The 27,299-nt window shown below is 44.0% G+C and overlaps 1 protein-coding gene across 1 annotated transcript; it reads left to right on the top strand.

Moving 5' to 3' along the window:
- Positions 1-13,066: 13,066 nt before the first annotated feature.
- CFC1 (cryptic, EGF-CFC family member 1) lies at positions 13,067-19,850 on the top strand. Its single transcript, XM_066236263.1, has 6 exons — positions 13,067-13,312; positions 13,610-13,659; positions 13,748-13,924; positions 14,670-14,832; positions 14,972-15,078; positions 19,597-19,850. The coding sequence occupies exons 1-6, from the start codon at positions 13,251-13,253 to the stop codon at positions 19,734-19,736; spliced, it is 699 nt and encodes a 232-aa protein (XP_066092360.1). The 5' UTR covers positions 13,067-13,250; the 3' UTR covers positions 19,737-19,850.
- The last annotated feature ends 7,449 nt before the right edge of the window (positions 19,851-27,299 follow it).

The raw sequence follows: 27,299 nt of genomic DNA, 5'->3' as shown, positions 1-27,299 counted from the left end.
CCAGGAGCCGCCATCGTGGCCATTCACATGCAGGTTCCCATTGGATTTGGGCAGATGGTAAAGAAATGGCGGAGTTGGAGGATGATGGGCCATTCTGTTTATTGGTGTCTCACCAAGTCAGGCAAGCCACAAGAGAAGACAAGGGTAAAGCAGAAAACCAGCTTTTCCCATGAAGGGCAAGGGATCAGGGAGACCCCTGCAATGGAGAGAGAGCAAGCTCTCGGTCTGCCCCACTTTAGCCACGATGGCGGCTCCTGGCCTTACAATAGTATAGAAATCAAACCTTTAATCCAACATACAAACAAGGAAGTCTCTGATACAAAGTCACTTATCTGAGGCATAATGGGATTCCTCATGAGAGTGCACCAGCCCACATCATGCAATCAGTCAGTGGTGTGGTGAAAAGCTTAGTCTTAAAACTAAGCCTTAGGCTACAAAGATCCAGCCTGCTTACAGCCTGTCCCCCACACCCAATACAAACTATAAGCGAGCAAACATATATATCATATTTACAAACTGTTTTGACTAACAGTAGTCATACAAGGCTGTGGGTGTGTTGGGCAGATAAAATATATTATGCTCACTTTGTTAAAGATGGCGCTGCCCACATGAAAGCCCGTAGCCCAGGTGATAATATTAGTTACCCTTCTTGCTTGGGATGGGTGTGATTATGTTAATATGTGTTGGGGGAGGGCTTTCACACCAAAAGGTTTTAAAAGGAAGAGAGATCACGTTGTTCCGGGGGAAGAGTATTACATTCTAGGAGAAGCCCATGCTGTTGGAGAGCAGAAAAAGGCCACGTGGAGGAGGCCAGGAGAAGCAGCCAAGATGGTGGAGTGCTGAAGGAGAAGCCAGTTTGTGCAGAGAGAAGGTGATGGGGAACAGAGGTGAATAAGGCTGGTGAGCTAGAAACCTTTGATTCTAGGAAACTCAGATAAGTCAGTAGCTTTGGGAGCCCTGAATGGAAAGGGAAGTGTTTTCCCACTGTATTTCTTGCCTGGGTGCAAGCTAGGATTAAAACTAATGGCCCACCAGTTCTTGGCTCCGTTGTTTCATTACTTTTTTTTTTTTTTTTTTTCATTTTTCTGAAGCTGGAAACAGGGAGAGACAGTCAGACAGACTCCCGCATGCGCCGGACCGGGATCCACCCGGCACGCCCACTATGGGGCGACGCTCTGCCCACCAGGGGGCGATGCTCTGCCCCTCCGGGGCGTCGCCATGTTGCGACCAGAGCTACTCTAGCGCCTGAGGCAGCAGCCACAGAGCCATCCCCAGCGCCCAGGCCATCTTTGCTCCAATGGAGCCTTGGCTGCGGGAGGGGAAGAGAGAGACAGAGGGGAAAGCGCGGCGGAGGGGTGGAGAAGCAAATGGGCGCTTCTCCTGTGTGCCCTGGCCGGGAATCGAACCCGGGTCTTCCGCACGCTAGGCCGACGCTCTACCGCTGAGCCAACCAGCCAGGGCTCATTACCTTTTGTCTGAATCAAATGCGAACCTGCACGGGCCAGGCGGCTGTGATGGTAGCCGTGGCTACTAGCTTTACAGGGTGCTTGCCTTCAGCGCAGCAGATTGCAAAATGCGGATTTTCTGCCTCCTTGGGAGGGGCCATTGTTTGCTATTGTTTGCTGGGGAAGGGACCCTCTTCCCTCCCCTGGCTCTTCTGCTGGTGAGTCCTGAGAGAGAGAGAGGGAAGCAGTTTTCCCTGCTTGCTTGTCCACTGTTGCCAGACTCTAATAAATGGAATGGCCCACCATCCTCTGGCTTCACAGTTCTTTTACCGTCTGCCTGAATCCAGTGTGAACCTGCATGGCCACGGCCACTGGCCTTATAGGCCCCAAGAATTGCTCTTCAAATTACCCAGTTTATGGTCATTTGTTATGGCAGCTGCAAGATATTTTATATACAGGGGATCCTTGGGTTATGACAGTCTTGACATACAATGTTTTGATTTTACGATGCTCACTCCCATAGAAACTTTTAAAAATTGAGATGTGAGTGTTTTGGCTTATATCGTGAGCATTGTACTTCTGGACAATGCTCATCCAATGGGAGTCCCTTGATCTACCAACCTCCGTGAAACCAACAACCCGACGGACACCACATGGTAGCACTCTTCTTGCTCCAGGCCCATTAATCGTGGGGGTTTCTAAAGTGGGTCGTAAACGGCATCTGGTTCTTACCTCAGGGCGATTGGAACGTAAAATCGTCCACAATGTGCTCTTATATAAGACATCTCGATGGATTAGTCGCTATTAAGTCCGTGATCCCAGCATACCTTGCACTGTCAAGGTATGACAGTGGATGAACTAGTTTGGTTGCATGTGGCAGAAGGCTAAACCGTATTCTTTTTCTGTGGCTTAGTTGTGTTTTTATGTTCTAAATTATGATTTTATAATTATGTTAGGATAGGTAAATGACTTAGGTTAGGGTGTATTTCAACTTACACCAAAATTCAAGTTATGTCACTGTCATAAGAATGGAATTATGTCTAACCTGAGGCCCTTGTAGTGCGTATGCCAAAAAAGCAAGGCTTAACCCCTCTTTATTGGGGCCATTCTCAACATCTTCTCATGTTGCTTCTCTTCTCTATACGGTGTTTGAGGTTTTGTTACCAGGGTCCAGGATTCTTTGGAACTCCTGAGATGGACATCAAGAGAGTTCACTCAGACAAGCGGTTTATTAAAAAACTCATGCAGGCCCTGGCCGGTTGGCTCAGTGGTAGAGCGTCAGCCTGGCGTGCGGGGGACCCAGGTTCGATTCCTGGCCAGGGCACATAGGAGAAGCGCCCATTTGCTTCTCCACCCCCCCCCTTCCTCTCTGTCTCTCTCTTCCCCTCCCGCAGCCAAGGCTCCATTGGAGCAAAGATGGCCTGGGCGCTGGGGATGGCTCCTTGGCCTCTGCCCCAGGCGCTAGAGTGGCTCTGGTCGCGGCAGAGCGATGCCCCAGAGGGGCAGAGCATCGCCCCCTGGTGGGCAGAGCATCGCCCCTGGTGGGCGTGCCGGGTGGATCCCGGTCGGGCGCATGCGGGAGTCTGTCTGACTGTCTCTCCCTGTTTCCAGCTTCAGAAAAATACAAAAACAAAACAAAACAAAAAAAACCTCATGCACAAGAGGGAGTTAGCCCGGAGGGAGAGGAAGGATGGGCTGCTCCCTGCACAAAGGCTGGGGAACAGTTTTAAAGAAGTCAAGGTGGGAAAGGTGACATCTAAGTGTGACATCTAGGTATGTAGAGGCAGGGACACTTCAGTGTCTGCACAGTACAACCACATGCTTCTTCATGCGTCACATGGTTCAGCAGCATGTGAAATCATCTAAGGGTATGTTTTCTGACTTTTTTTTAAATTTTTTAATTCATTTTAGAGAGGAGAGAGAGAGAGAGGAGAGAGAGACAGAGAGAGAGAAGGGGGGAAGAGCTGGAAGCATCAACTCCCATATGTGCCTTGACCAGGCAAGCCCAGAGTTTCGAACCGGCAACCTCAGCATATCCAGGTCGACGCTTTATGTTTTCTGACATTTAAACAAGGGAGGCGCCACTGAAAAAACAGTTGTTTTTGTTATTGCATATGTAACAACACAGTTTAAACCCACTGAGAAGTCTTTCCGGTGGCGGTGTCCTTCACTCTAGCTGCTAATTGGCTGTAGGGAGAAGGGAAAGCATTGGGGCAATTAATAGGTTCCTGGCTTCCTGCCAGCAGGGCCCACAGAGTAGCCTGCCTGTCTCAGTTTTAGACTGGGACATCTCTGAGAGAAAACTAGGCCCTCCTCACTGTGGCTCAGTTGGTTATTTTTAATCCCAGGGAACAGAGCTGGGTTTTTTTGTTTGTTTGTTTTGTTTTTATTTATTTTTTTAGTGAATGAGAGACAGAGAAAGATAGAGACAGATAGAGGAACAGATAGGGACAGACATGAAGGGAGAGAGATGAGAAACATCAATTTTTCATTGTGGCATTTTAGTTGTTAATTGATTGCTTTCTCATATGTGCCTTGACTGGGGGGGCCTCCAGCTGAACCAGTGACTTCTTGCTCAAGCCAGCGACCATAGGCTCATGTATAGACACACTCAAGCTCACACTCAAGCCAGCGACCCCATGCTCAAGCTGAATGAGCCTGTGCTCAAGCCAGCAACCTTGGTGTTTCATACCTGGGTCCTCTGAATTCTCTCTCCTTCCCTCCTCTCCCTCACCCAGTCCAACACACACAGAAACAAAGGACTGGGCCATAACTGAAATTTGAACACTGAAACCCTTTCAGAGGAAAAACACTGTTGTCTAGGAATTCTAGTGCTGAAGTCCCTTTACCATAAATGGCCAAGCTCCAAGTTCCCCCAATTAAAACTTGTACTGCCAGCACCCCATATACATGTTACCCTCCAACTCCTTAAAACCCACCATGAAACCTGGATCAGGGAATTTGGGCTTTTGTGCATTAGCTTCCTATTGTCTTGGGTGGTGCCATTCATAATAAAGTATCCAGCCTTTCCCCACTGTACTTTTTGGTGTCTAGTGTCTGGCTCTGCTAGCACCAGGTAGACTCTGTTGTGTAACACTTCCTCCACCCTGACCACCTTCAAAGAAGTCAATGGCCCCTTGACAATGTGGATAAGCAGCTCTACAGCTTCCAGGAAATGTCTTAAATCTGCATTTTAAATCAATGTCAAAAATATCAGCAATGTAACATACTGATTTATAATACATGTCTTGGGCTCCATCTATAGTTCCTTGCTCCCAGCTCCCAAACCCCTGGGACTTCCTAAGCAATAAAGAGCAATTGAAGCATATTTTGTTATTATATTTGGCATTTGTACTCAATTCCTGACTCATTTCAGAGCCATACAGGTGAAATGGGTGTCATCTTAGAAAGCACCAAGGTGTCCAAGGTTGGAGCCTGGTTGCCAGGGAAACTAACCATAAGATTAGAAGGTTGAAACACTGTACTTCATTATCCTCCTTCTCTTCAGATCCGGTGGTTTGGAGCTTGGAGATTGAGGTCCACTGCCAATGGCCAATGATGTAATCAGTCATGCCTAGTACTGATATAAATCCTGAACTACCCAGTTTGAAGAGCTTCCAGGCTGGTGATCCAGAATGTGTTGCACAAACTAGGAGGGTGGCAAATACTGCTCCACAGGGACAGAAGTTCCTGTGTTGAGATGATTCCAGATCTCATCCTAGATACCTCCTCTTCTAGCTGTTCATTTGTTCCTTTCACATTCTTTGTAATAAACTGCCAATCTAAGAAGTAAACTCCTGTCCCGAGTTCTGTGAGCCGCTCTAGCCAGAGGCGGATTAAGGTTGGTTGAGGCCCCAGGCACAGAAGAAAATATCTGGTCCCTTAAAAAAGAAAGAGGGAAAATAAAATTTCATGTTAACCATATGTTTAAATAAATAAAAAATATAGCCCTGGCCGGTTGGCTCAGCGGTGGAGCGTCGGCCTGGCGTGCGGGGGACCCGGGTTCGATTCCCAGCCAGGGCACATAGGAGAAGCGCCCATTTGCTTCTCCACCCCTCCCCCCCTCCTTCCTCTCTGTCTCTCTCTTCCCCTCCCGCAGCCAAGGCTCCATTGGAGCAGGGATGGCCCGGGCGCTGGGGATGGCTCCTTGGCCTCTGCCCCAGGCACTGGAGTGGCTCTGGTCGCGGCAGAGTGACGCCCCGGAGGGGCAGAGCATCGCCCCCTGGTGGGAAGAGCGTTGCCCCTGGTGGGCGTGCCAGGTGGATCCCAGTCGGGCACATGCAGGAGTCTGTCTGGCTGTCTCTCCCCGTTTCCAGCTTCAGAATAAAGAAAAAAAAATTATGTACTATTAATGTTAGAATTGCACATATGAAACCAAATTTGGTGTCATTAGAAAAAGGTGTCAAGTTGGGGTTTTGCTGGGCCCTTCAGAAGTCAGGGCCCAGGGTGCGTGCCCAATGCACCCACCGTTAAACCCACCTCTGGCTCTAGCATACTCATCAAACTTAAGGAGGGAGTTGTGAAAACCTCTGAGTTACTGCCAGTCGATCCAAGGAGCAAGTACAAACCTGAACTTGCAACTGAGGTCTGAATTGGGGGCAGTATTGTGGACTGAGTCCTTCATCTGTGGGATCAGACACTGTCTTCAGGTAGATGTCAGAGTTGAGCTAACTCTGTGGGACACCCTGGCAGTACCTGTTGAGAACTGGAGAATTGCTTGGTGGTGTTGGAAGAAAACACATTGGTAACATTACTCTGAGTATTTTAGCAGGCTTCTTATTTCTCACTTTGGATTTGCTCTGTGGGAAGGGAGAAATTTCCAGGTCCAGCTTAAAAGAGAAGACTCAGCCATATTTCTGTTTCTCTCCAACACAACGGAGGTGTTTAGACTTAAACAAAGGAAAAGCTCTGGACAGAGGAGGGGGCAGTGAAAGGTAAGAAAGCACTCTCCCATTTGGTATGAAAAGTGACTAGAGCAAGGGAGTATCGGTGGGTGTGGCCTGGCCAATAAGAAGCAGGAAGGATTGGAAGTGAGTCAGGGAGGGCCTCCTAGAGCCCAGGAAATCACCCTGTTACTGAGTTCAGTTACTCAGTTAAATTTATTCCTAGGTATTTTATTTTTCTTGAAGCAATGGTGAGTGACATTGCTTTCTTAGCTACCCTGATAGTTCATTATTGATGTATAAAAATGCTACTGATTTTGAATATATATTTTGTATTGTATTACTTTACTGGATTTATTTATAAGTTCTAGTAGTTTTTTTGGGTATATTCTTTAGGGTTCTCTGTATACAGTGTCATGTCATCTGGGAAAAAAAAGACAGTTTTACTTCTTTCTTTTCTTTTTTTTTTTTTTTTTTTTTTTTTTTTTTTTTCTGAAGCTGGAAACAGGGAGAGACAGTCAGACAGACTCCCGCATGCGCCCGACCGGGATCCACCCGGCACGCTCTGCCCACCAGGGGGCGATGCTCTGCCCATCCTGGGCGTCGCCATGTTGCGACCCTCCTGGGTGTCGCCATGTTGCGACCAGAGCCACTCTAGCGCCTGGGGCAGAGGCCACAGAGCCATCCCCAGCGCCCGGGCCATCTTTGCTCCAATGGAGCCTTGGCTGCGGGAGGGGAAGAGAGAGACAGAGAGGAAGGCGCGGCGGAGGGGTGGAGAAGCAAATGGGCGCTTCTCCTATGTGCCCTGGCCGGGAATCGAACCCGGGTCCTCCGCACGCTAGGCCGACGCTCTACCGCTGAGCCAACCGGCCAGGGCCTACTTCTTTCTTTTCAATTTGGATGTCTTTTATTTCTTCTTCTTGTCTGATTGTGGGGTTAAGACCTTCAGTACTATGTTGAATACAAGGGTGACAGCGGATATCCCTATCTTGTTCCTGATCTTAAAGAAAATGCTTTCAGTTTTTGCCCATTGAGTATGATGTTGGCTGTGGGTTTGTCATGTATGGCCTTTATTATGTTGAGGTATGTTGGCCCTGGCTGTAGCTCAGTGGGTAGAGCATTAGCCTGGCACATGGACATGCAGGGTTCAACTGTGGTCAGGGAACACAAGAGAAGTGATCATCTGCTTCTCTTCCCCTCCCTCTACTGCTTCTCTCCCTCTTCTCCTCCCACAGCCAGTGGCTCAATTGGTTCAAGTGTGGCCCCCGATGCTGAGGATAGCTATGGTACTCAAGCATTCGCCCCAGACGGGGTTTCTGGGTAGATAGATCCCAGTTGGGGCCCATGCAGGAGTCTGCCTCATTATCTCCCCTCCTCTCACTTAAAAAAAAAAGAAAGAAAAAGAGAAATGAAACCTTGCCATTTCAATGTGTATGAAAATCAAGAGGGTATGGTGTTCAGTGAAATAAGTCAGACAAAGAAAGACAAGTATCATATGATCTTACTTATATGTGGAATCTAAAAAAGCAAAATAAACAAAGATAACAGAAACACACTTATAAATACAGAGAATATCTTGGTGGGTGACAGATGGGAGGGGGATTGGGAGAGGTAAAAAAAGAGAAAAGATGAAGAAGTTCAAGCTGACAGTCACAAAATAGTGATCAGAGAGAATATAGTCAATTAATATTGTAACAACTATGCATGGTGTCAGATGGGTTCTAGATTTTTCAAGGTGATCACTACATCAGTTATATAAATGTCTAATGGCAATATTATATTACCTGAAGCTAATATAATATTGTATGTCAACTATAACTGAAAAATAAAATTCAAAAAATTGAAGAGCACAATCTACCAATCTAACTTCTGAAATGTTAAATTTGCTGCAAAGTTTTCAAGTAGGAAACTTTGGGGATTCCGAATGAGTCACCCAGATGTGCTTCTGTGGTATGCATGCCTTGCAATTTATTCTGGAGGTTTTTAAAGCCCCTTTTGGCTCTAAGACGTTTTTATTTACACAAACACTTCATTGTGTAGTACCATGCAGTAGGCATTGTGCTTAAAGTTCGAGTGCAAAGGCCTGAAGGAAGCGTCCCATAGCAGAACACAGACATAGAATAACAGTTCTGGCTGCTCCCCAGAGCCACCTGGGCTGGTAAAAAAAAAATACTGATGCTGTTCTCAGCCAAGTGCCAGGTTTCTGAGTGAAAGACCTAAGGTGTGGCATAAGGAAGAACCCTGTGAGCAATACACATTGACCAACACTGCTTTCAACTCATTCTCAGAAAATGCCTTCACACCTAATTTGTTGCAGAACATTTTCACCAGTGATGGTTTGATGTACTAAGGACAGAGGCTAGGGCGTAGTCTCTAGTTCTGAGATGGTTGTTTCCATTCCCACACACCTTATGGTTGCTCAGATGATTCAGAAGTTCTCCCTGGAGGTCTAATGACTGAGATGGCTCCAGCCTTATCTGTTTACAACTGATAACAAGAAGAGAAGTTTCCTAGAGCCAGCGGTCTGTCTCCCCACCACTTGGCCTCCAGCTGCTTCCAAACAACCCCTTCCATCTGGGCTTTGTTAACTAAGCAAACCTGGGCTCCTCTGCAGTGAAATAAAAATTCTCTTTATAAGATTGAGAGCAGGTGATAGGATGCTGAAAAGAGGTAACAGTGACTTTATCACCCCTAGACCATCACCCTTTCCCTCTTGAGAGCTGTAAAGCCAGTAGCCACGGCCACTATCACAGCCGCCTGGCACATGTAGGTTCGCATTGAATTCAGACAGTCGTAAAGAAACAATGGAGCCAAAAACTTGTGGACCATCATCTTTAATCCTAGCTTGCACCCGGCAGGCAAGTACAACACACACTGGGCTCCAAAACCCACTCATTCAGTGCTCACAAAGCTACTGACTTATCTACTTAGAATCAAAGGTTTCTAGCTCACAAGACTTATTCACCTCTGTTCCCCATCTCCTTCCTTCTCCCTGCACAAACTCTGCCCAAACTTGCTTTTCCTTCAGCACTCTGCCATCTTGGCTGCTTCTCTAGGCCTCCTCCACATGGCCTTTCTCTGCTCTCCAGTCTAATGCTAATTTCAGGAACAGAGAGAGCAAGCTCCCGTTCTGCCCCCCATTTTATAGTGTAGAAATCAAAACCTTTAATCCAATATACAAAATAGGGAAGTCTCTAATACAAAGTCACTTATCTGAGGCATGATGGGATTGCATCACCCCACATCAAAAAGGGTGGGAAAGGCTTAGTCCTAAAACCAAGCCCCAGGCTACAAGGATCCTGCCTGCCCACAGCCCGCCCCCAACACATATTAATATTACTGGGCAGTGCCATCTTTGACAAAGTGAGCATAATATATTTTATCTGCCCAACAAGGGCCAACTTTAGATCTTCAGCAAATAGCCAGATGTGGGACATTCCATGTCTATTTTTAGTCTCTCAATCCTGCCTTCCTGGCAAGACATTTCCTTTCCTAGTTCCCTAGTTTCCATCTGTAAGACTCATGTTTTCCAAACTTCATGTGCACAGGAAATATGATGTCTGAGATTTACCTTAAAGCACTCCAAGAAAAAAATATGGGAGGAAATAAATGAAATACGATGGGCAAAGGTTGATATTTAATTGCTGAACGCAGGCAGGTTTTATGGAATCATTGCCCTAGCTTTTGTGTAAACTTGAAAATGTCCCTGTAAAGCCAGTGGCCACGGCCACTATCACAGCAGCCTGGCCCATGCAGGTTCGCATTGGATTCGGACAGTCGGTAAAGAAACCATGGAGCCAAAAACTGGTGGGCCATAGTCTTTAATCTAGCTTGCACCCGGCGGGCAAGTAAAAATACACACTGGGCTCCAAAACCCAGTCACATTCAGTGCTCACAAAGCTACTGATTTATCCGAGTTTCCTAGAATCAAAGGTTTCTAGCTCACCAGCCTTATTTATTCTCCTCAGTTCCCCATCTCCTTCCTTATCCCAGATACAAACTCTGTACAAACTGGCATCTCACTCAGCACTCCGCCATCTTGGCTGCTTTTCCTGGCCTTCTCCACGTGGCCTCCTCCCGCTGCTGGCTCTATTCTGTCTGCTCTCTCATGCTAACCTCAGGAACCAAGAGCCCAACCTCTCGTTCCGCCCCCATTTTATAGTGTAGCTTCACAACCTCTAATCCAATATACAAAACAGGGAATTCTCTACTACAAAGTCACTTCTCTGAGGCATGATTGGATTGTACCGCCCTACATCAAAAAGGGTGGGAAAGGCTTAATCCCAAAACCAAGCCCCAGGCTACAACAGTTCTTAACATACATTAATATCACCTGGGCAACGGCCTCTTTAACAAAGTGAGCATAATACATTTTATCTGCCCAACAGTCCCCAATACAAATTTAATAAAAAATAACTGTGGGGAAAAGTTAGATTTTAGATTTTTTAAACTTAAAAAATTTTAATATTATTAGAAAGGTTTGGATTTAGTATCATCCTGTAAACAAAACACTTTTTACACTTCTCATTTGTAAAGCCAGTATCCACAGCCACTATCAGAGCTGCCCGGCCCATGCAGGTTGACATTGAATTCAAACAGTCGGTAAAGAAACAGTGGAGCCAAGAACTGGTGGGCCATTAGCTTTAATCCTAGCTTGCACCCGGCGGGCAAATAAAAACACACTGGGCTCCAAAACCCACTCATTCAGTGCTCACAAAGCTACTGACTTATCCGAGTTTCCTAGGATCAAAGGTTTCTACCTCACCAGCCTTATTCACCTCTGTTCCCCATCTCCTTCCTTCTCTCTGCACAAACTTGCTTCTCCTTCAACACTCCACCATCTTGGCTGCTTCTCCTGGCCTCCTCCACGTGGCCTCTCTCTGCTCTCTTCTCTAATGCTAATATCAGGAACCGAGAGAGCAAGCTCCAGGTCTGCCCTCATTTTATAGTATAGAAATCAAAACCTTTAATCCAATATACAAATAAGGAAGTCTCTGATACAAAGTCACTATCTGAGGCATAATGGGATTCCTCATGAAGTGCACCACCCCACATCAAAAAGGGTGGGAAAAGGCTTAGTCCTAAAACCAAGCCCCAGGCTACAAGGATCCTGCCTGCCCACAGCCCGCCCCAACACACATTAATATCACCTGGGCGATGGCTTCCACGTGGGCAGTGCCATCTTTAACAAAGTGAGCATAATATATTTTATCTGCCCAACCTCATTCAATTAATCCTTTAACATATACATGGTTTCATTTTAGTATATAAGCCATTTAGGTCATTTAGAAGTTTCTATTGATTTAAAGTCATAAAACATGCTTACTTTTACATAAAACTAAACTATAGAATTAACAAATACTAAGCTTTAAGTTAAAAGTTTGTTTATCATCATTCCAGTTACAGTGGTTTCCTGAAGGTGCAAGGTATCACCCTCTGCATGTCCTGCCCGTTAGGATCTGCTGGTCCCAGCCTGGTCCTGGCCACACACAGACTCAGTGGTTGGGAGGCCTCACTATAGCCAGGCTCACCGATTCACTATTGGTTTATTTAACACCCTTTTAAGTAAACTTCATGTTTAAAGGTTTAAAAACTTAAATCAGTAGCAAAGACAATATCATCCTTGGAGAAAGCATGCTATTTTTAGAAAGCAGTTTTTATATGAAAGTCACAGAACAATTTACATCAAAATTATGAGCTGTCCTCTTCAGTGCTGATGAAAGGGCTCCAGGCACTATTTCATCAGATAGAAAAACAGACTCAGCAAGCCTCAGAAGAGGCTCCCAAATCACTCCCTTCTTGGATTCAGAGTAGGCTCAGCATCAGACAATGGTGGGTGCAGTTACTCCTGTGCTCCCAGACCTGTGGACACAGAGCACCCTGGAGCCTTCTTCTCATACTATCCCTGCGGTTTTTGTTTTTGTTTTAAGGTCTCTAAGCCTTAGTTGCTTTATCTTTTAAATGGGGCATTGATAATAGTGCCTTCCCAGAGCAGTGTTTAATGAAATGAGTAATGTGAATGACCTACTGCTCACAAAAATTAGGGGATCAGGGAACATGCAGGTACTCCAGTACTTTCAGCCTTTTGTACAGTGCATTTTCACCAATGAAATAAAAGTTAGTTTTGCACCTCATTTGCATAACTGAACAACTTTCTTTGACTTCTCGTTTGCTTTTCTGATGTTAATAATAAAAAATTAAATGTTTCTTTTCTCTATTGCTTCATATTCATTTTGAAATATCCCCTAATTTTTGTGAGCAGCATATTTATCACTATGCTGGGCACAGAGAAAAGGCCCAGTTTGTGCAAATATTGACAGCCTCAGAAAGCAAGTGGTGAAGTGTCTCCCTTTATAATCACACTCCCCACTCAAGACTTTTGGGACCCCTGCCTGATGGTTATGTCCCACACAGCAGCTCCCGTTATGAGCTGGGATCCCTCCTATCTCACAGCATAAAGGGTTAGCAATATAAAGTCTACATTCTCCTTTGAAAATTTAGTTGTTCATGTTGGGGCTCCCCCGCACCCTCCGGTCTCGGGAAAGGCTTGTTGCCTTGGTCACCAATGTTGTTTTACATCAGGGCTTGACCAGTCTTGCTGCTGTCAACATTGTAAACTGCTGGGGAGAGAATCAGCAAGGTCTCCACCCCTTTCCCCCAGCTGAGTCTCATTGAGGGGACAGTCCTTGAGGCTCTGAATGGGCCCTGCCCTGTCACAAGAAGCTACTGCCTAACGACTTCCACAGCAGAACTCAGAGATCTCTTTGTTGTTGCCTGTGGCCTAGAGAGGGTAGGCAATGTTTGCATCTTCTGTACTCATCCGTCTTGTATTATGATGCAGTTACCCCAGGACCTCCAGTGAAGACACCTTCAAATACAGGGTCAGACTTGTCTTCTTTGGAAATTAACCTTCCATGTATTGATGAGAGGAGATTCTCAAACCAGACTTGTCAGTGAGAAAATGACCTGGAGCCACCCTATTAGGTAAGGAGAGAGATCATTTAGATCTTAGAGCCAAAAGGGGCTTTAAAAGCCTCCAGAATAAATTGCAAGGTATGCATGATTGTTCTTTTTCATTAAGATAATGTATACTTTCTTGGTCTCAAAAATCTTTCTAAGTGATGAAAATATCAATCAAAATCTATAAGTTACAAAATGATTACATATTTATTATCCATTAAATCTATCTTTATATTTATGTGATTGCATTACATTTTACATTGTAAATTTCTGCTTGTTTTTTAAAAATATTTTAAACATTAATACTTTTCTTTATTCTAGGCTTCTGTTTATGATTAGTATGGCATTACAGATCATCCACTTGGGAAACAGTAAGCAGCATTTTATTTACAGTCTTTTAGTTTCGTTTGTGTACCTGTTTCTCAATCATTATCAGTCTCACATTTTCAATGTTTTTAGAAGGCTATCAAAGAGAGAAACATAAAGGTAGTAGAGAAGACTTCAACAACGCTACAGTTCAGAAGCTCCAGCAGAAATTATTCAACTGGACTCAGAACAATTTTAGAGAGGCGAATGGGAGCACGAAGGGCTGGAGGTCGCAGGACTTGCTTCCCCACTCCGCCGCTTTCCAGGAGCGTAAGTCCCCGGCTGCTTCAATGCCTTCGCCATCATGTCATCACAGGACTCCAAATTTAGGGTCTGAAAAAACCTGGGACACATTAAGGATAAAACGAGAAACCCAACAGAGAACGTTTTATCATTTCCAAATGATACGTTATAACATAAAAGTACTATATTTCTTAGTAAGGTGTTCTTTTGCTCTGAAAAAAAGTTTTACTATTTCATTGGTAAAATGTTGCATTTGCTCTTAAATGGCTATTTTTCTCAGGTTCAGAGAGCTGACTGAAATGTATTTATCGCTCTCTCTCAAATTAATAAATAAAATCTTTTAAAAAATGTATTTAAAACAAATATCCCAACCCAAGATGCTAGTGGACTCTTACTTGGCTTACTGCAGGCTGGCTGTCAGGCTCCAGACCTGTCCCAGGGGGTCCCTCCAGCGTAATGGGGAGGGTAGGTTTAGGAGGGTAGAGTACCATCCTTGGGTGGTCCTCGTCTGGGAGGCCTGTCTTTAATCACTGTCACAGTAGTCAGAGCTTGAGATTAACATGTGAAAGAAAGGAAAACCCTACTTGCTAGGGGCAAGTTTCACATCCTGCTATGCGACTCACTCCTGACCCGCCCTCCACCCAGGTAGTTTGTTTTCAATCCTTCAATTAACAAGTCGCATTTACTAGAGCAAACACTCATATCGAGGAGCTCAAATTACTGCCTGCCCTGAGCAGTATCATCTCGCCCTCTCCCGGTGGATCTAACGTAGAGGGCGGCGCACTAAACGCCCAGGCCATTCCGGGTGGAACCTCCTTAGGTGCACCTCCGCAGCCACTGTGTTGCTTGAACGGCGGCACCTGCGTGCTCGGCAGCTTCTGCGTGTGCTCCGCCCACTTCACTGGCCGTTACTGCGAGCACGACCAGAGACACAGGTGGGCACAGAGAAGAGCGAGCTGGAAGACCGAGTTGGGGCACGAGGGGCGGGGCTGGGCCTGGGCGCGGTGGGGTACAGAGCTCGGCTGGGCGGGGCGCGCGCGATGGCTGCTCTAACGCCGGGTCTCGGCCTTTTAGCGAGTGCGGAACCTTGGCGCACGGATCCTGGACCCTCCGCGGGTGCCGGCTCTGTAGGTGCATCTTTGGGGCCGTGCACTGCCTTCCCGAGACACCCACCGGTTGCGGTAAGTTATCCGCCTCCGCGTCCTGTGTTCACAGTCCACATGTGCATGCCGTTGCTCCCATATATATACCGATCCATAGAGATCTACCTGTGCCAGGAGACCCAGAAGCCAGCAAACTGGGTCATTCATCACTCAGGAAAGTCACATGTGTGAATCGTATAATGCGATGGTCCCCAACCTTTTTTGGGCCATGGACCGGTTTAATGTCAGAAAATATTTTCACAGACCAGCTTTTAGGGTGGGACAGATAAATGTGTCACGTGACCGAGACAAGCGTCAAGAGTGAGTCTTAGATGGATGTAACAGAGGGAATCTGGTCATTAAAAAAAAAATAAAACATCATTCAGACTGAAATATAAATAAAATGGAAATAATGTAAGTTATTTATTCCTTCTCTGCGGACCAGTACCAAATGGCCCACGGACCGGTACCAGTCCGGGGGTTGGGGACCACTGATACAATGTATTATCTTCTTAAAATTTACAATACATGTTATTATACACAATTATGGCCATCCTGTACATTACATCCTGATGAATTATTTTTATAACTGGAAGCTTGTTGGTGTGAGCTGTTTTGTAATTTTTCTGCTTCATGACCTATAATAATGCTTTGTGCATAATAATTCTAAGTAAATATTGAATAGATGACCTTTGAAGGTCATCTTCAAAGAATAAACACCATATAAGCTATTACCTATTATTATATTAAACTTCAAAGAATCCATTTTTGGTGTTCTAAAGACAACATGCTTTAGACAGGTAACAATCATTCTACCATTTTCTTCATTTACATTTGTTAATGGTGTATTTAACAAGGCAATGTGGCATAATAGAAAAAGCATGAAAAATTCCCCCAAACACTTGTTCAAATCTCCACAAATACTTTTTATAATGTTTATAATCTTTATGAAAGGTTCAAGAACTTGGGCTTCAGACTCCACAGCTGCAAAATTGGAGCTATTTACCCATTGTTTTTTTAAGATGAAAAGGCACTGTATCTCTTACATATAAATTACAAAAGAAATTACTGCTACTTCATTAACATCACCAAAGTATTCAAATCATACAGTGAGGTTAGAATTACTTCATAATCTAGCATTTATATATAAATTTACTGAAATGTGTGTGTGTGTTTTTAGTTGTGAACAATACCCACTAATACTAGGTGGTATAATAACTGAGGTTAAAAAAAGAAAAGAAAAATAAGCTTTCAAGGAGTAGGGGCCTTTGCTTAGTCCCTGAACCAGCCCAAGATCTCATTATACTAGGACAGTGGTTCTTCTTATACATAGCCCCAAAGAAGTAAGTGTTTCTTTAGCATCAAGAACCAGTTTAATGCTCCAAAATTCAGAGTCTAAATAATGACACAGTGAAGTAGCAAACTCAAGTACTTTCAAAGACAAAAAGGAAATGCCCATATCAGATTGCAGTTAGTGAAGCCTTGCCTCTTGGCTTCAAGCTCAATTTTAAAAAATGCATTTCTGGCACAAACCAACCAACCAGCCAGCCAACCAACAGGCAGACAATTAGAGCCAGCCTGTGGGGTTGTGGGCCCATGAGGCTGTGGGCCTGTGGGGCCCCCTCAGGTCCTGGCCCCAGCTGGCACAGAGATGATGGTGAGCTGCTCTGGAGAGAGCAGACTCTTTGGCAAGCCCTCTTGGGATGCTCTCTCATGATAGGTGCTGTTCCAGTGGGTTAGCTTCTCTGAGTGTCACAGTAGTAGAGGAAGCCATTTGGCTCCCAGGGGCATCTGGGGGTATTTGCAAATAGGAGTGTTTCAGCAATGCTGGTTCTGGACCTCACATTGAAACATGATGTTATTCTTATGCAGAGTGGCTGCCAAACTTTTTTTTTTTTTAATCTCCCACTCCACCAGTAAGACTGACCAAACTCCCCATTCAGTGGTGGTGGCACAGTTGCCATGCTGAGCATGCACAAACTTTTTTTCCACATATAGCTGGCCACATATAGCTGGCATTTCATATATGCACAAGGCTAACATACAGGATAAAAATCTCTGCTATGTCTAAATCTAAAAAAGGCAATTTGGTAAGCCTGACCAGGTGGTGACGCAGTGGATAGAGCGTCGGACCGGGACATGGAGAACCCAGGTTCGAAACCCCGAGGTTGCCGACTTGAGCACAGGCTCATCTGGTTTGAGCAAGATTCACCAGCTTGAGCCCAGGGTTGCTGGTTTCAGCAAGGGGTCACTTGGTCTGCTGTAGCCCCCTGGTCAAGGCACATATGAGAAAGCAATCACTGAACAACTAAGGCGCTGCAACAAAGAGTTGATGCTTCTTGTCTCTCTCCCTTCCTGTCTGTCTTTCCCTGTCTGTCCCTCTCTTTGTCTCTGTCACACACACACACATACACACACACACACAGGCCATTGGTAAGCATGATATATAGTAAAAACCCCAGCTTATAGTAAATCATCCATCAATAGCAGAGTTTCTTTTTTTGGTATGACATAAAATAATGGTGGGCCACTGATTTCCTAGATTCTGGTATACACTGTAAGTATTAATAATGTTTTTCTATAAATATGTAGTGGAAGTTCTAATATTTCCTCTCTAAGCTCAAAGGATGACCTTGGGCCCACTAGGAAGAACACCACATGGTGCTCACGGTCCCAGTTTGGGGGCCCCTGTTTGAGGGGCTGACTCTGTCTAACCTAAAAGCTGACTAGAAAAATGACCTTTGAGTTTATAGACAAGAAAAGGCCGTCAGCAGGGTCTGAATCCTTATTTGTGGGCAGCCTGTTTTCTTCTCTAAGGGGAAAATCAACTCAAGTTCAATACTGAATAGTTCTCACCTGAATAGTTTCTCATACTGTGAGTACCTGTCTTGTCATCAACTTTTTTGGAGCCTCCTCTGGATCCAGATGTTAGCGTTCCTGTTTTGTGGAATCTAGTACCCTGGAATAGTCCTCTCCCAAGCTGTGGTGGTGGGGGAAACTTGCCCAGGTTTGGAGTGGGCTTGACTTTGGTCTCATACTGAGTCTGGCCTCCTAGGCTGCCCACGGTAGCTAGCTCACCTGTGAGCAGGTGCAAAGTGGGTCCCTTCGACGGTGGCTTGTCTTTGTCATTACATGTTCATTTCACTGTCTAATGCTCAGTCCTCACATCCAAAGACCTCTCTTGGAGGTGTCATAGAGTGTGGGGCTGGAAAGGCCTAATTAGGGAGAAGGCCTGCTGGCCTCTGCAGAGCCACCCCAGGGAGAAGGTCCTATAATAGGGCCCTTTCTCAGTTGTCTGGTTCCCTGCCTAGCTGACCCCACGTCCAGCCCCAGATTTGCTTGTGAGAATGTTTTGGTGGCATTGGCATCTCTGCCCATGACTATACCTTTGGGGCTTGCCAGCTTCACATGATAATCACTTGCCACCAGGGACTTTAGCTGAGATCCCTGCCCAGCCTCAGTACTCCAGACTAGGGGAGATTCCTGCTCAGAAACTTTGGGCTGGTGACCCAGCCATACAGAAAGCCAGACTCACAGGCCCTTAGAGCTCCAAGTGACATTTGCTGTGAAGGAGCCACATTTTGACAGCAGAATAGGAAAGCACTGTGGTTTCCTTGTGGGTGCATTGCCATGGCTTTAGGGCTGGGAGCTTTCCTTTTGTTTAATAAACTGTCCCCAGTCAAAAAAATAGTGTTAGGGTTAATATGGGGGAAAGCTGAACCTTCCCTATACCAGAGAGATGCAAGCTATTTTATTGCATCATATTTTAACTCAGCTATATTTGTCCCCAATTGCTAAATAGTGTGGAACTCTGAAAGGTCACTTCGGTCAGCTTATGTGCTAACTGAGAAGAGCTGCAGGGCCCCTTCTTTGTTGCCTTAATGACAATCAACAAATTCTTTAGCTCCAGGTTCCACAAAAAGGCCATCGTTCCTGACCCACAGCCAAAGGAATAGAAAAGCTGAACGCAAGCACATCTATTTTGACTGAAGCCCACAAGGCTGGCTTTCTCCTGCAGGTGTGGTGCCCCTGGTCACCCTGGCAGGTGCCCCAGATACACCTGTCCCCTGAACTGGGCTCACTACCATCAGCCAGGACACAGAGCCACCAGTCAAAGCCCAGTAAGGAGGCCAAAGCGGAAAAGGGCCATTATCAGAGGAGATGCAAATGCCTGTTTCACTCCTTTAGAGCAGTGGTCCCCAACCCCCGGGCCGCGGACCGGTACCAGTCCGTGAGCCATTTGGTACCGGTCCGCAGAGAAAGAATAAAAAACTTATATTATTTCTGTTTCATTTATATTTAAGTCTGAACGATGTTTTATTTTTAAAAAATGACCAGATTCCCTCTCTTACATCCGTCTAAGACTCACCCTTGACACTTGTCTTGGTCACATGATACATTTATCCGTCCCACCCTAAAGGTGGGTCCATGAAAATATTTTCTGACATTAAACCAGTCCATGGCTTAAAAAAGGTTGGGGACCACTGCTTTAGAGCAAGTCTGCAACAAAGTTTCTTACACAGAATGGTTTTTTGTTTTGTTTTGTTTTTCCTCCAGACCTGAAAGACATTCTCACCTCACACTCGCCTAGACTGAGCTCATGGGGCCTGCTGACTTTTCTCAGCCTTGTGCCCTGCTTCCTCCTGCAGTGCACCATCAGTGAGGGGGAGGCTGTCCATGGGCCTGCAGGGACATAACACGAAACCCACAGCAGCAGGATCTGAGTCCCTGGATCTGCTGAATGAGCGTCTCTTGTGCGGCCTCTTCAGTTTTCTGTTGTAAGTGATATATTACATGACTATTATATACTATATTATGTAATATATTACATAACTATTTTTTTTAATAAACACTGTCACTAAAGAGCCTTTCTTGCTTCCTTTGGCCTTATTTTAAGGTACAGGACTTAGCCACACATGAATAGGCACTGGAGGCTGAGGCCCCTTCAAAGCTACACCCTTTCTGCCAATTTCAGAGTAGCCTGAGCAGGCGGTTCCCCCAGCCCCCAGATGCTGTAACTTAACCTTGTTATAGATGCTATCAACCTGTTATACATTCCTTCTCATATATTCAGGCAGCCTGGCCTAGACTGACGTGTATTTAGAATGTATAATTTTGCTTAGATTAACCTGTCAACCCATTTGACAACACCTTAGATGTTATAAGGTTTATGTAAACACATCCTGTGATATGCTAAAAGTTTAACAGAAGGCACTTAATTGGTTAACCTCTCTTCTATAGCTATGCCATCCCTGACACTGACGACTGCCAGAGCTGTCTTTTCAGGGACAAATCCAGGGTGATTCAGAACCAGGGGGTTCAATCTGGCCGAGACTACCTGAAAGTCTCCGAAGCAGCCTGGCGGAGTCTACACTGACCTTTTCATGAGCTATTCTCATTATCCCCTCATTATTACACTAAAACCTCCTCCCAGGGGCCAAGATTTTTCTGCCATTTTTGAACATGCAATGTTTAAAACTGTACAGGGATGTCCCTACCTGTGATGGTGTTTAAGCACAACTTCCTGAATAAAAAGGAATCCAATCCTTTATTTGGGGACAGTGGCTTTAGGAAGAGGTGACACCCCTCCTCCCCTGGTGTGTCCTTACCTGCTGGCTGGCTACATTCCTTCTCATTGACACCTTGGGGTTGTCATTTGGCTGGTGGCTACTGAGTAATTGGGCCTGGTTCAGTCTGATAACAATACTGCAGCACCTCATGTCATCTGTTTGTTCACTGTCACTCTCCCCTAGTAGTCTCCTAGGTCCTTGGGGGAGGGCAGGACTAGCACCACATGTGTGTCCCCAGCGCTGCAGTGCTGAATCTGGCAAGGAGCTGCCAGGGCTGGAGGAGCCCCCACCCACTTCCATCTCTCCAGCTTGCTCCACCAGTTGCTCCTCTGTAACATGCTTTTCAAGACAATTGGCATTTCTTAGGATTACCACCAATATCTCTTTAAAAGAGAGTGTTATGGCAGAACCCACTGTATAGGCAAAGCAGACAGAATTCAACCAGAAGAGGTTATATAGCCTGTCAGAGGGTTCAGCCATCTCTTCAATAGGGTCTAGTCAGGCGGGCAGGTTCAGCAGCAGCAGTCCGACCACCAATCTTAACTCCAACTTGAAACCAAATGCCCGTTAAGAACTTGGGAGAGGGGTGGATAAAATAAAGGGTACTAAAAGGCTGGTCTTCCAGCCAGTCACACAGTACTTGAAAGCCAGGTGTTGGAGGAAAGCCAAAGCACTGAGTGACTTTCTGTTCCCCTTCTGAAGAAGTGAAGGTCGAGACCAAGCATACATGACTGAAAGCAGTTGTGCATCCAGAAGGCTCAAGGACACGGTGCTTGGCTTTGCAGGAGCTTTTTGCAGGTCAGGAATCAGACAGCAGATGTGCTGTTATGTCTCAGAAAGGACAAGAGCAATTTAATCAGTTTTGCAAAACTAATAAAATTGTGCACTGTATTCTGCTTGTTAGTTTCTCACACATGATGTCATGTTTCTGCTTAATAAATTGGATAGCTGATCTCTCTAAGGCACCTCAATCCTGGAGAAATTGGGGTTCTCCACTTGCAGTATTGTTGCTGCCTCATTCCTTTGCGGCTCCTCTTCATGAGACACTGAATACCAACAACAGCCAGGCATTTCTAAACTGAGTCTGTTGAATACCTTAGCTATCTGTTGACTACTCACAGCCAGGTTTGGACAGATACCACAACTAGAAATCAGAGAAATGAACGCAGGAATATTAACAAGAGTTTCGGGTAAACAAATAAGAATAAAATACAAGAGCCTGAACTGTGGTGGCGCAGTGGATACAACATTGGCCAGGAATGCTTAGGTCACCAGTTCAAAGCCCTGGGCTTGCCTAGTCAAGGCACATATGGGAGTTGATGCTTCCTGCTCCTTCCCCCCATTCTCTTTCTCTCCCTTCTCTAAAATGAATAATTAAAATATTTTTTTTTATTTTTGTGACACAGACAGAGACAGAGAGGATAGATAGGGATAGACAGACAGGAAGGGAGAGAGATGAGAAGCATCAATTCTTCGTAGCAGCACCTTAGTTGTTCATTGATTGCTTTCTTATATGTGCCTTGACCAGGGAGCTACATCAGACCGGCTGATCCCTTGCTCAAGCCAGCAACGTTGGGCTCAAGCCTGGTGAGCCTTGCTCAAACCAGATGAGCCGGTGCTCAAGTCGGTGACCTTGGGGTTTCAAACCTGGGACCTCTGTATCCCAGTCTGATGCCCTATCCACTGTGCCACTGCCTGGTCAGGCTGAATAAATAAAATCTTAAAAAAAAAATACAAGATAGCAAAGGACTCTTTTTGGCTAAGCTTGGAAGCATGGAGTAGCAGAGGAAGGTGATACAGTGCAGAAGTTGTCAGTGACTTGAAGTCCATCGGAATGAGGCCTGGCATGCTGAGGGCTCCAGGGAAGATGCACCAGGCCTGTATGTGTGGAGAGCACGCTGTCCACAATGTACACTTTGAGAGCACATGGCATTTCAAATAGATGATGTTTCCATTTAGTGTCTCAGCTTTTAAATCCACATTAATTTTCAAACCTATGTAATACAATTATTAACAAAAAACCAAAAAAACTTTGGCCTTGGCTGGTTTGCTCAGCAGTAGAGCATCGGCCTGGCATGTGGAAGTCCCAGGTTCACTTTTTAGCCAGGGCACACAGGAGAAGTACCCATCTGCTTCTTCACTCTTCCTCCTCTCTTTTGTCTCTGTCTCTCTCTTCCCCTCCTGCAGTCAAGGCTCCATTGGAGCAAAGTTGCCCTGGGCGCTGAGGATGGCTCCATGGCCTCAGCCTCAGGTGCTAGAATGGCTCTGGTTGCAGTGGAGCAATGTCCCAGAGGGGCCGAGCATTGTCCCCTGGTGGACATGCTGGGTGGATCCCGGTCAGAAGCATGCGGAAGCCTGTCTGTCTGCCTTCCCCTGCTTCTCACTTAGGAAAAATACCACCCCCCCCCAAAAAAAAAACCCCAAAACACTTTATGTTGGCCTGTCCAGGCGGTGGTGCAATGGGTAGGCATCAGCCTGGGATGCAGAGGACTGAGGTTCAAAGTCCTGAGGTCACCTGCTTGAGCATGGGCTCACTGGCTTGAGCACAGGGTCACTGGCTTCAGTGTGGGATTGTAGACATGATCCCATGGTCGCTGGCTTGATTCCAAGGTCACTTGCTTGAAGCCCAAGGTTGCTGGCTTGAGTCCAAGGTCACTGGCTCAGCTATAGTCTCTAGTCAAGACATATACAAGAAAGCAATCAATGAACATCTAAGATAATGCAATGAAGAATTGATGCTTCTCATCTCTCTCCCTGCCTGTCTGTCTGTCCCTGTCTGTCTCTCTGTCTCATTGTCTCACTGTCTCTTTCTCTTACTCAAAAAACAAACTTTATTGTAAAATATTTTATTGGCATTTTAAAACTTTTCAATCATTGGCTATGAAAATAAATTCAATGTAATATTAGATAAGTGTTAAAGAAAAAAGAAGGTAGACTTTAGTCAATATTTGTCATGAAAAACAAGTTCTTCAGATTTTGAGACAAATACTATATTTCCAGGCAATAATGATTATTTTTATAAATAAATTTTTATTAATGTTAATGGGGTGACATCAATAAATTAGGGTACATATATTCAAAGAAAACATGTCCAGGTTATCTTGTCATTCAATTATGTTGCATACCCATCACCCAAAGTCAGATTGTCCTCCATCACCCTCTATCTAGTTTTCTTTGTGCCCCTCCCCCTCCCCCTTCCCCTCTCCCTTCTTCCCTCCCACGCCCCCCTTCCCCCCCCCTAACCACCACACTCTTGTCAATGTCTCTTAGTCTCGTTTTTATGTCCCACCAATGTATGGAATCGTGTAGTTCTTCTTTTTTTCTGATTTACTTATTTCACTCTGTATAATGTTATCAAGATCCCACCATTTTGTTGTAAATGATCCGATGTCATCATTTCTTATGGCTGAGTAGTATTCCATAGTGTATATGTGCCACATCTTCTTTATCCAGTCTTCTATTGACGGGCTTTTTGGTTGTTTCCATGTCTTGGCCACTGTGAACAATGCTGCAATGAACATGGGGCTACATGTGTCTTTACGTATCAATGTTTCTGAGTTTTTGGGGTCTATACCCAGTAGAGGGATTGCTGGGTCATAAGGTAGTTCTATTTTCAGTTTCTTTAGGAACCACCATACTTTCTTCCATAATGGTTGTACTACTTTACATTCCCACCAACAGTGAATGAGGGTTCCTTTTTCTCCACAACCTCTCCAACATTTGCTATTACCTGTCTTGTTAATAATAGCTAATCTAACAGGTGTGAAGTGGTATCTCATCGTAGTTTTGATTTGCATTTCTCTAATAACTAATGAAGATGAGCATCTTTTCATATATCTGTTGGCCATTTATATTTCTTCCTGGGAGAAGTGTCTGTTCATGTCCTCTTCCCATTTTTTTTATTGGATTATTTGTTTGTTTGTTGTTGAGTTTTATGAGTTCTTTGTATATTTTGGATATTAGGCCCTTATCTGAGCTGTTGTTTGAAAATATCATTTCCCATTTAGTTGGCTGTCTGTTTATTTTGTTGCCAGTTTCTCTTGCTGAGCAAAAACTTCTTAGTTTGATGTAGTCCCATTCATTTATCTTTGCCTTCACTTCTCTTGCCTTTGGAGTCAAATTCATAAAATGCTCTTTACAACCCAGGTCCATGAGTTTAGTACCTAGGTCTTCTTCTATGTACTTTAATGTTTCAGGTCTTATATTTAGGTCTTTGATCCATTTTGAATTAATTTGAGTACAAGGGGACAAGCTGTAGTCAAGTTTCATTCTTTTGCATGTGGCTTTCCAGTTTTCCCAGCACCATTTGTTGAAGAGGCTTTCTTTTCTCCATTGTGTGTTGTTGGCCCCTTTATCGAAAATTATTTGACCATATATATGTGGTTTTATTTCTGGACTTTCAATTCTGTTCCATTGGTCTGAGTGTCTATTTTTCTGCCAATACCATGCTGTTTTGATTGTCGTGGCCCTATAATATAGTTTGAAGTCAGGTATTGTAATGCCCCCAGCTTCATTCTTTTTCCTTAGGATTGCTTTGGCTATTTGGGGTTTTTTATAGTTCCATATAAATCTGATGATTTTTTGTTCCATTTCTTTAAAAAATGTCATAGGAATTTGATGGGAATTGCATTAAATTTATAAATTGCTTTGGATAATATGTCCATTTTGATTATATTTATTCTTCCTATCCAAGAACAAGGAATATTTTTCTATCTCATTGTATCTTTTTCGATTTCCTTTAACAATGCTTTGTAGTTTTCATTATATAGGTCCTTTACATTCTTTTTATGTTTATTCCTAGGTATTTTATTTTTTTTGTTGCAATCGTGAAGGGGATTATTTTTTTGAGTTCGTTTTCTAATATTTCATTGTTGGCATATAGAAAGGCTATGGACTTTTATATGTTAATTTTTTTTTTGTATCCTGTGACCTTACTGTATTGGTTTATTGTTTGTAGTAATCTTTTTGTGGAGTCTTTGGGGTTTTCGATGTATAGGATCATATCATCTGCAAAAAGTGATACCTTTACTTCTTTTTTTCCGATATGGATGCCTTTTATTTCTTTCTCTTGTCTGATTGCTCTGGCCAGAACTTCTAGCACCATGTTAAATAAGAGTAGAGAGAGTGGACAACCCTGTCTTGTTCCTGATTTAAGGGTGAAAGTCCTCAGTTTTGTGCCATTTAGTATGATGTTGGCTGATGGTTTATCATATATGGCCTTTATCATATTGAGATATTTTCCTTCTATACCCATTTTGTTGAGTGTCTTAAACATAAAGTTGTGTTGTATTTTATCGAATGCCTTTTCTGCATCTATTGATAAGATCATGTGGTTTTTGTTCTTTGTTTTGTTGATATGGTGGATTTACATTAACCGTTTTATGTATGTTGAACCATCCTTGACATTCTCAGAAGAATCCCACTTGATCGTGATGTATTATTTTTTTAATATGTTGTTGTATTCGATTTGCCAGTATTTTGTTTAGTATTTTAGTATCTGTATTCATTAGAGATATTGGTCTGTAGTTTTCTTTCTTTGTGCCATCCTTGCCAGGTTTCGGTATGAGGGTTATGTTGGCCTCATAAAATGTGTTTGGAAGTATTGCTTCTTCTTCAATTTTTTGGAAGACTTTGAGTAGAATAAGAACCAAGTCTTCTTTGAATGTTTGATAGAATTCACTAGTATAACCGTCTGGGCCTGGACTTTTATTTTTGGGGAGGTTTTTAATAGTTTTTTCTATTTCCTCCCTGCTAATTGGTCTGTTTAGGCTTTCTGCTTCTTCATGACTCAGTCTAGAAAGGTTGTATTGTTCTAGGAATTTATCCATTTCTTCTAGATTGTTGAATTTGGTGGCATATAGTTTTTCATAGTATTCTACAATAATTCTTTGTATATCTAAGATGTCTGTGGTGATTTCTCTTCTTTCATTTTGGATTTTGTTTATATGAGTCCTTTCTCTTTTTTCCTTGGTGAGTCTTGCCAAGGGTTTGTCAATTTTGTTGATCTTTTCAAAGAACCAGTTCCTTGTTTTATTAATTTTTTCTATAGTTTTTCTGTTTTCTATTTCATTTATTTCAGCTCTGATTTTTATTATCTCCTTTCTTTGGCTGGTTTTGGGTTGTCTTTGTTCTTCTTTTTCTAGTTCCTTAAGGTGTGAAGTTAAGTGGTTCACTTGGGCTCTTGTTTGTTTGTATAGGCCTGAAGTGATATGAACTTTCCTCTTATTACTGCTTTTCCTGCATCCCAGAGATTCTGATATGTCGTATTGTCATTTTCATTTGTCTGTATATATCTTTTGATCTCTGCGCTTATTTCTTCTTTGACCCATTCATTTTTAAAAAGTATGTTGTTTATTTAGTTTCCACATTTTTGTGGGTTTTTCTCCCTCTTTTTTTGCAGTTGAATTCTAGTTTCAAGGCTTTATGATCAGAATATATGCTTGGTACAATTTCAATATTTCTGAATTTGCTGATGTTATTTTTGTGACCCAACATATGGTCAATTCTTGAGAATGTTCCATGTACACTAGAGAAAAATGTATACTCTGTCACTTTGATATCCAGGTGCTCCAGTGTTTTGTTTAAGGCCAATATATCTTTATTGATTCTCTGTTTGGATGACCGATCTAGAGCCGTCAGCGGTGTATTGAGGTCTCCAAGTATGATTGTATTTTTGTCAGTTTCTGTTTT

This window comes from Saccopteryx bilineata, chromosome 6, assembly GCF_036850765.1.
Source record: "Saccopteryx bilineata isolate mSacBil1 chromosome 6, mSacBil1_pri_phased_curated, whole genome shotgun sequence".
NCBI lineage: Eukaryota > Metazoa > Chordata > Mammalia > Chiroptera > Emballonuridae > Saccopteryx > Saccopteryx bilineata.
This window is presented reverse-complemented; position numbering and strand designations above follow the sequence as displayed.

Coding starts and splice junctions, on each gene's coding strand:
- CFC1 (XM_066236263.1), top strand. CDS start 13,251: ATGAGAGGAGATTCTCAAACCAGACTTGTCAGTGAGAAAATGACCTGG. Junction 13,313..13,609: donor ACCTGGAGCCACCCTATTAG/GTAAGGAGAGAG, acceptor TCTTTATTCTAG/GCTTCTGTTTATGATTAGTA. Junction 13,660..13,747: donor GATCATCCACTTGGGAAACA/GTAAGCAGCATT, acceptor CAATGTTTTTAG/AAGGCTATCAAAGAGAGAAA.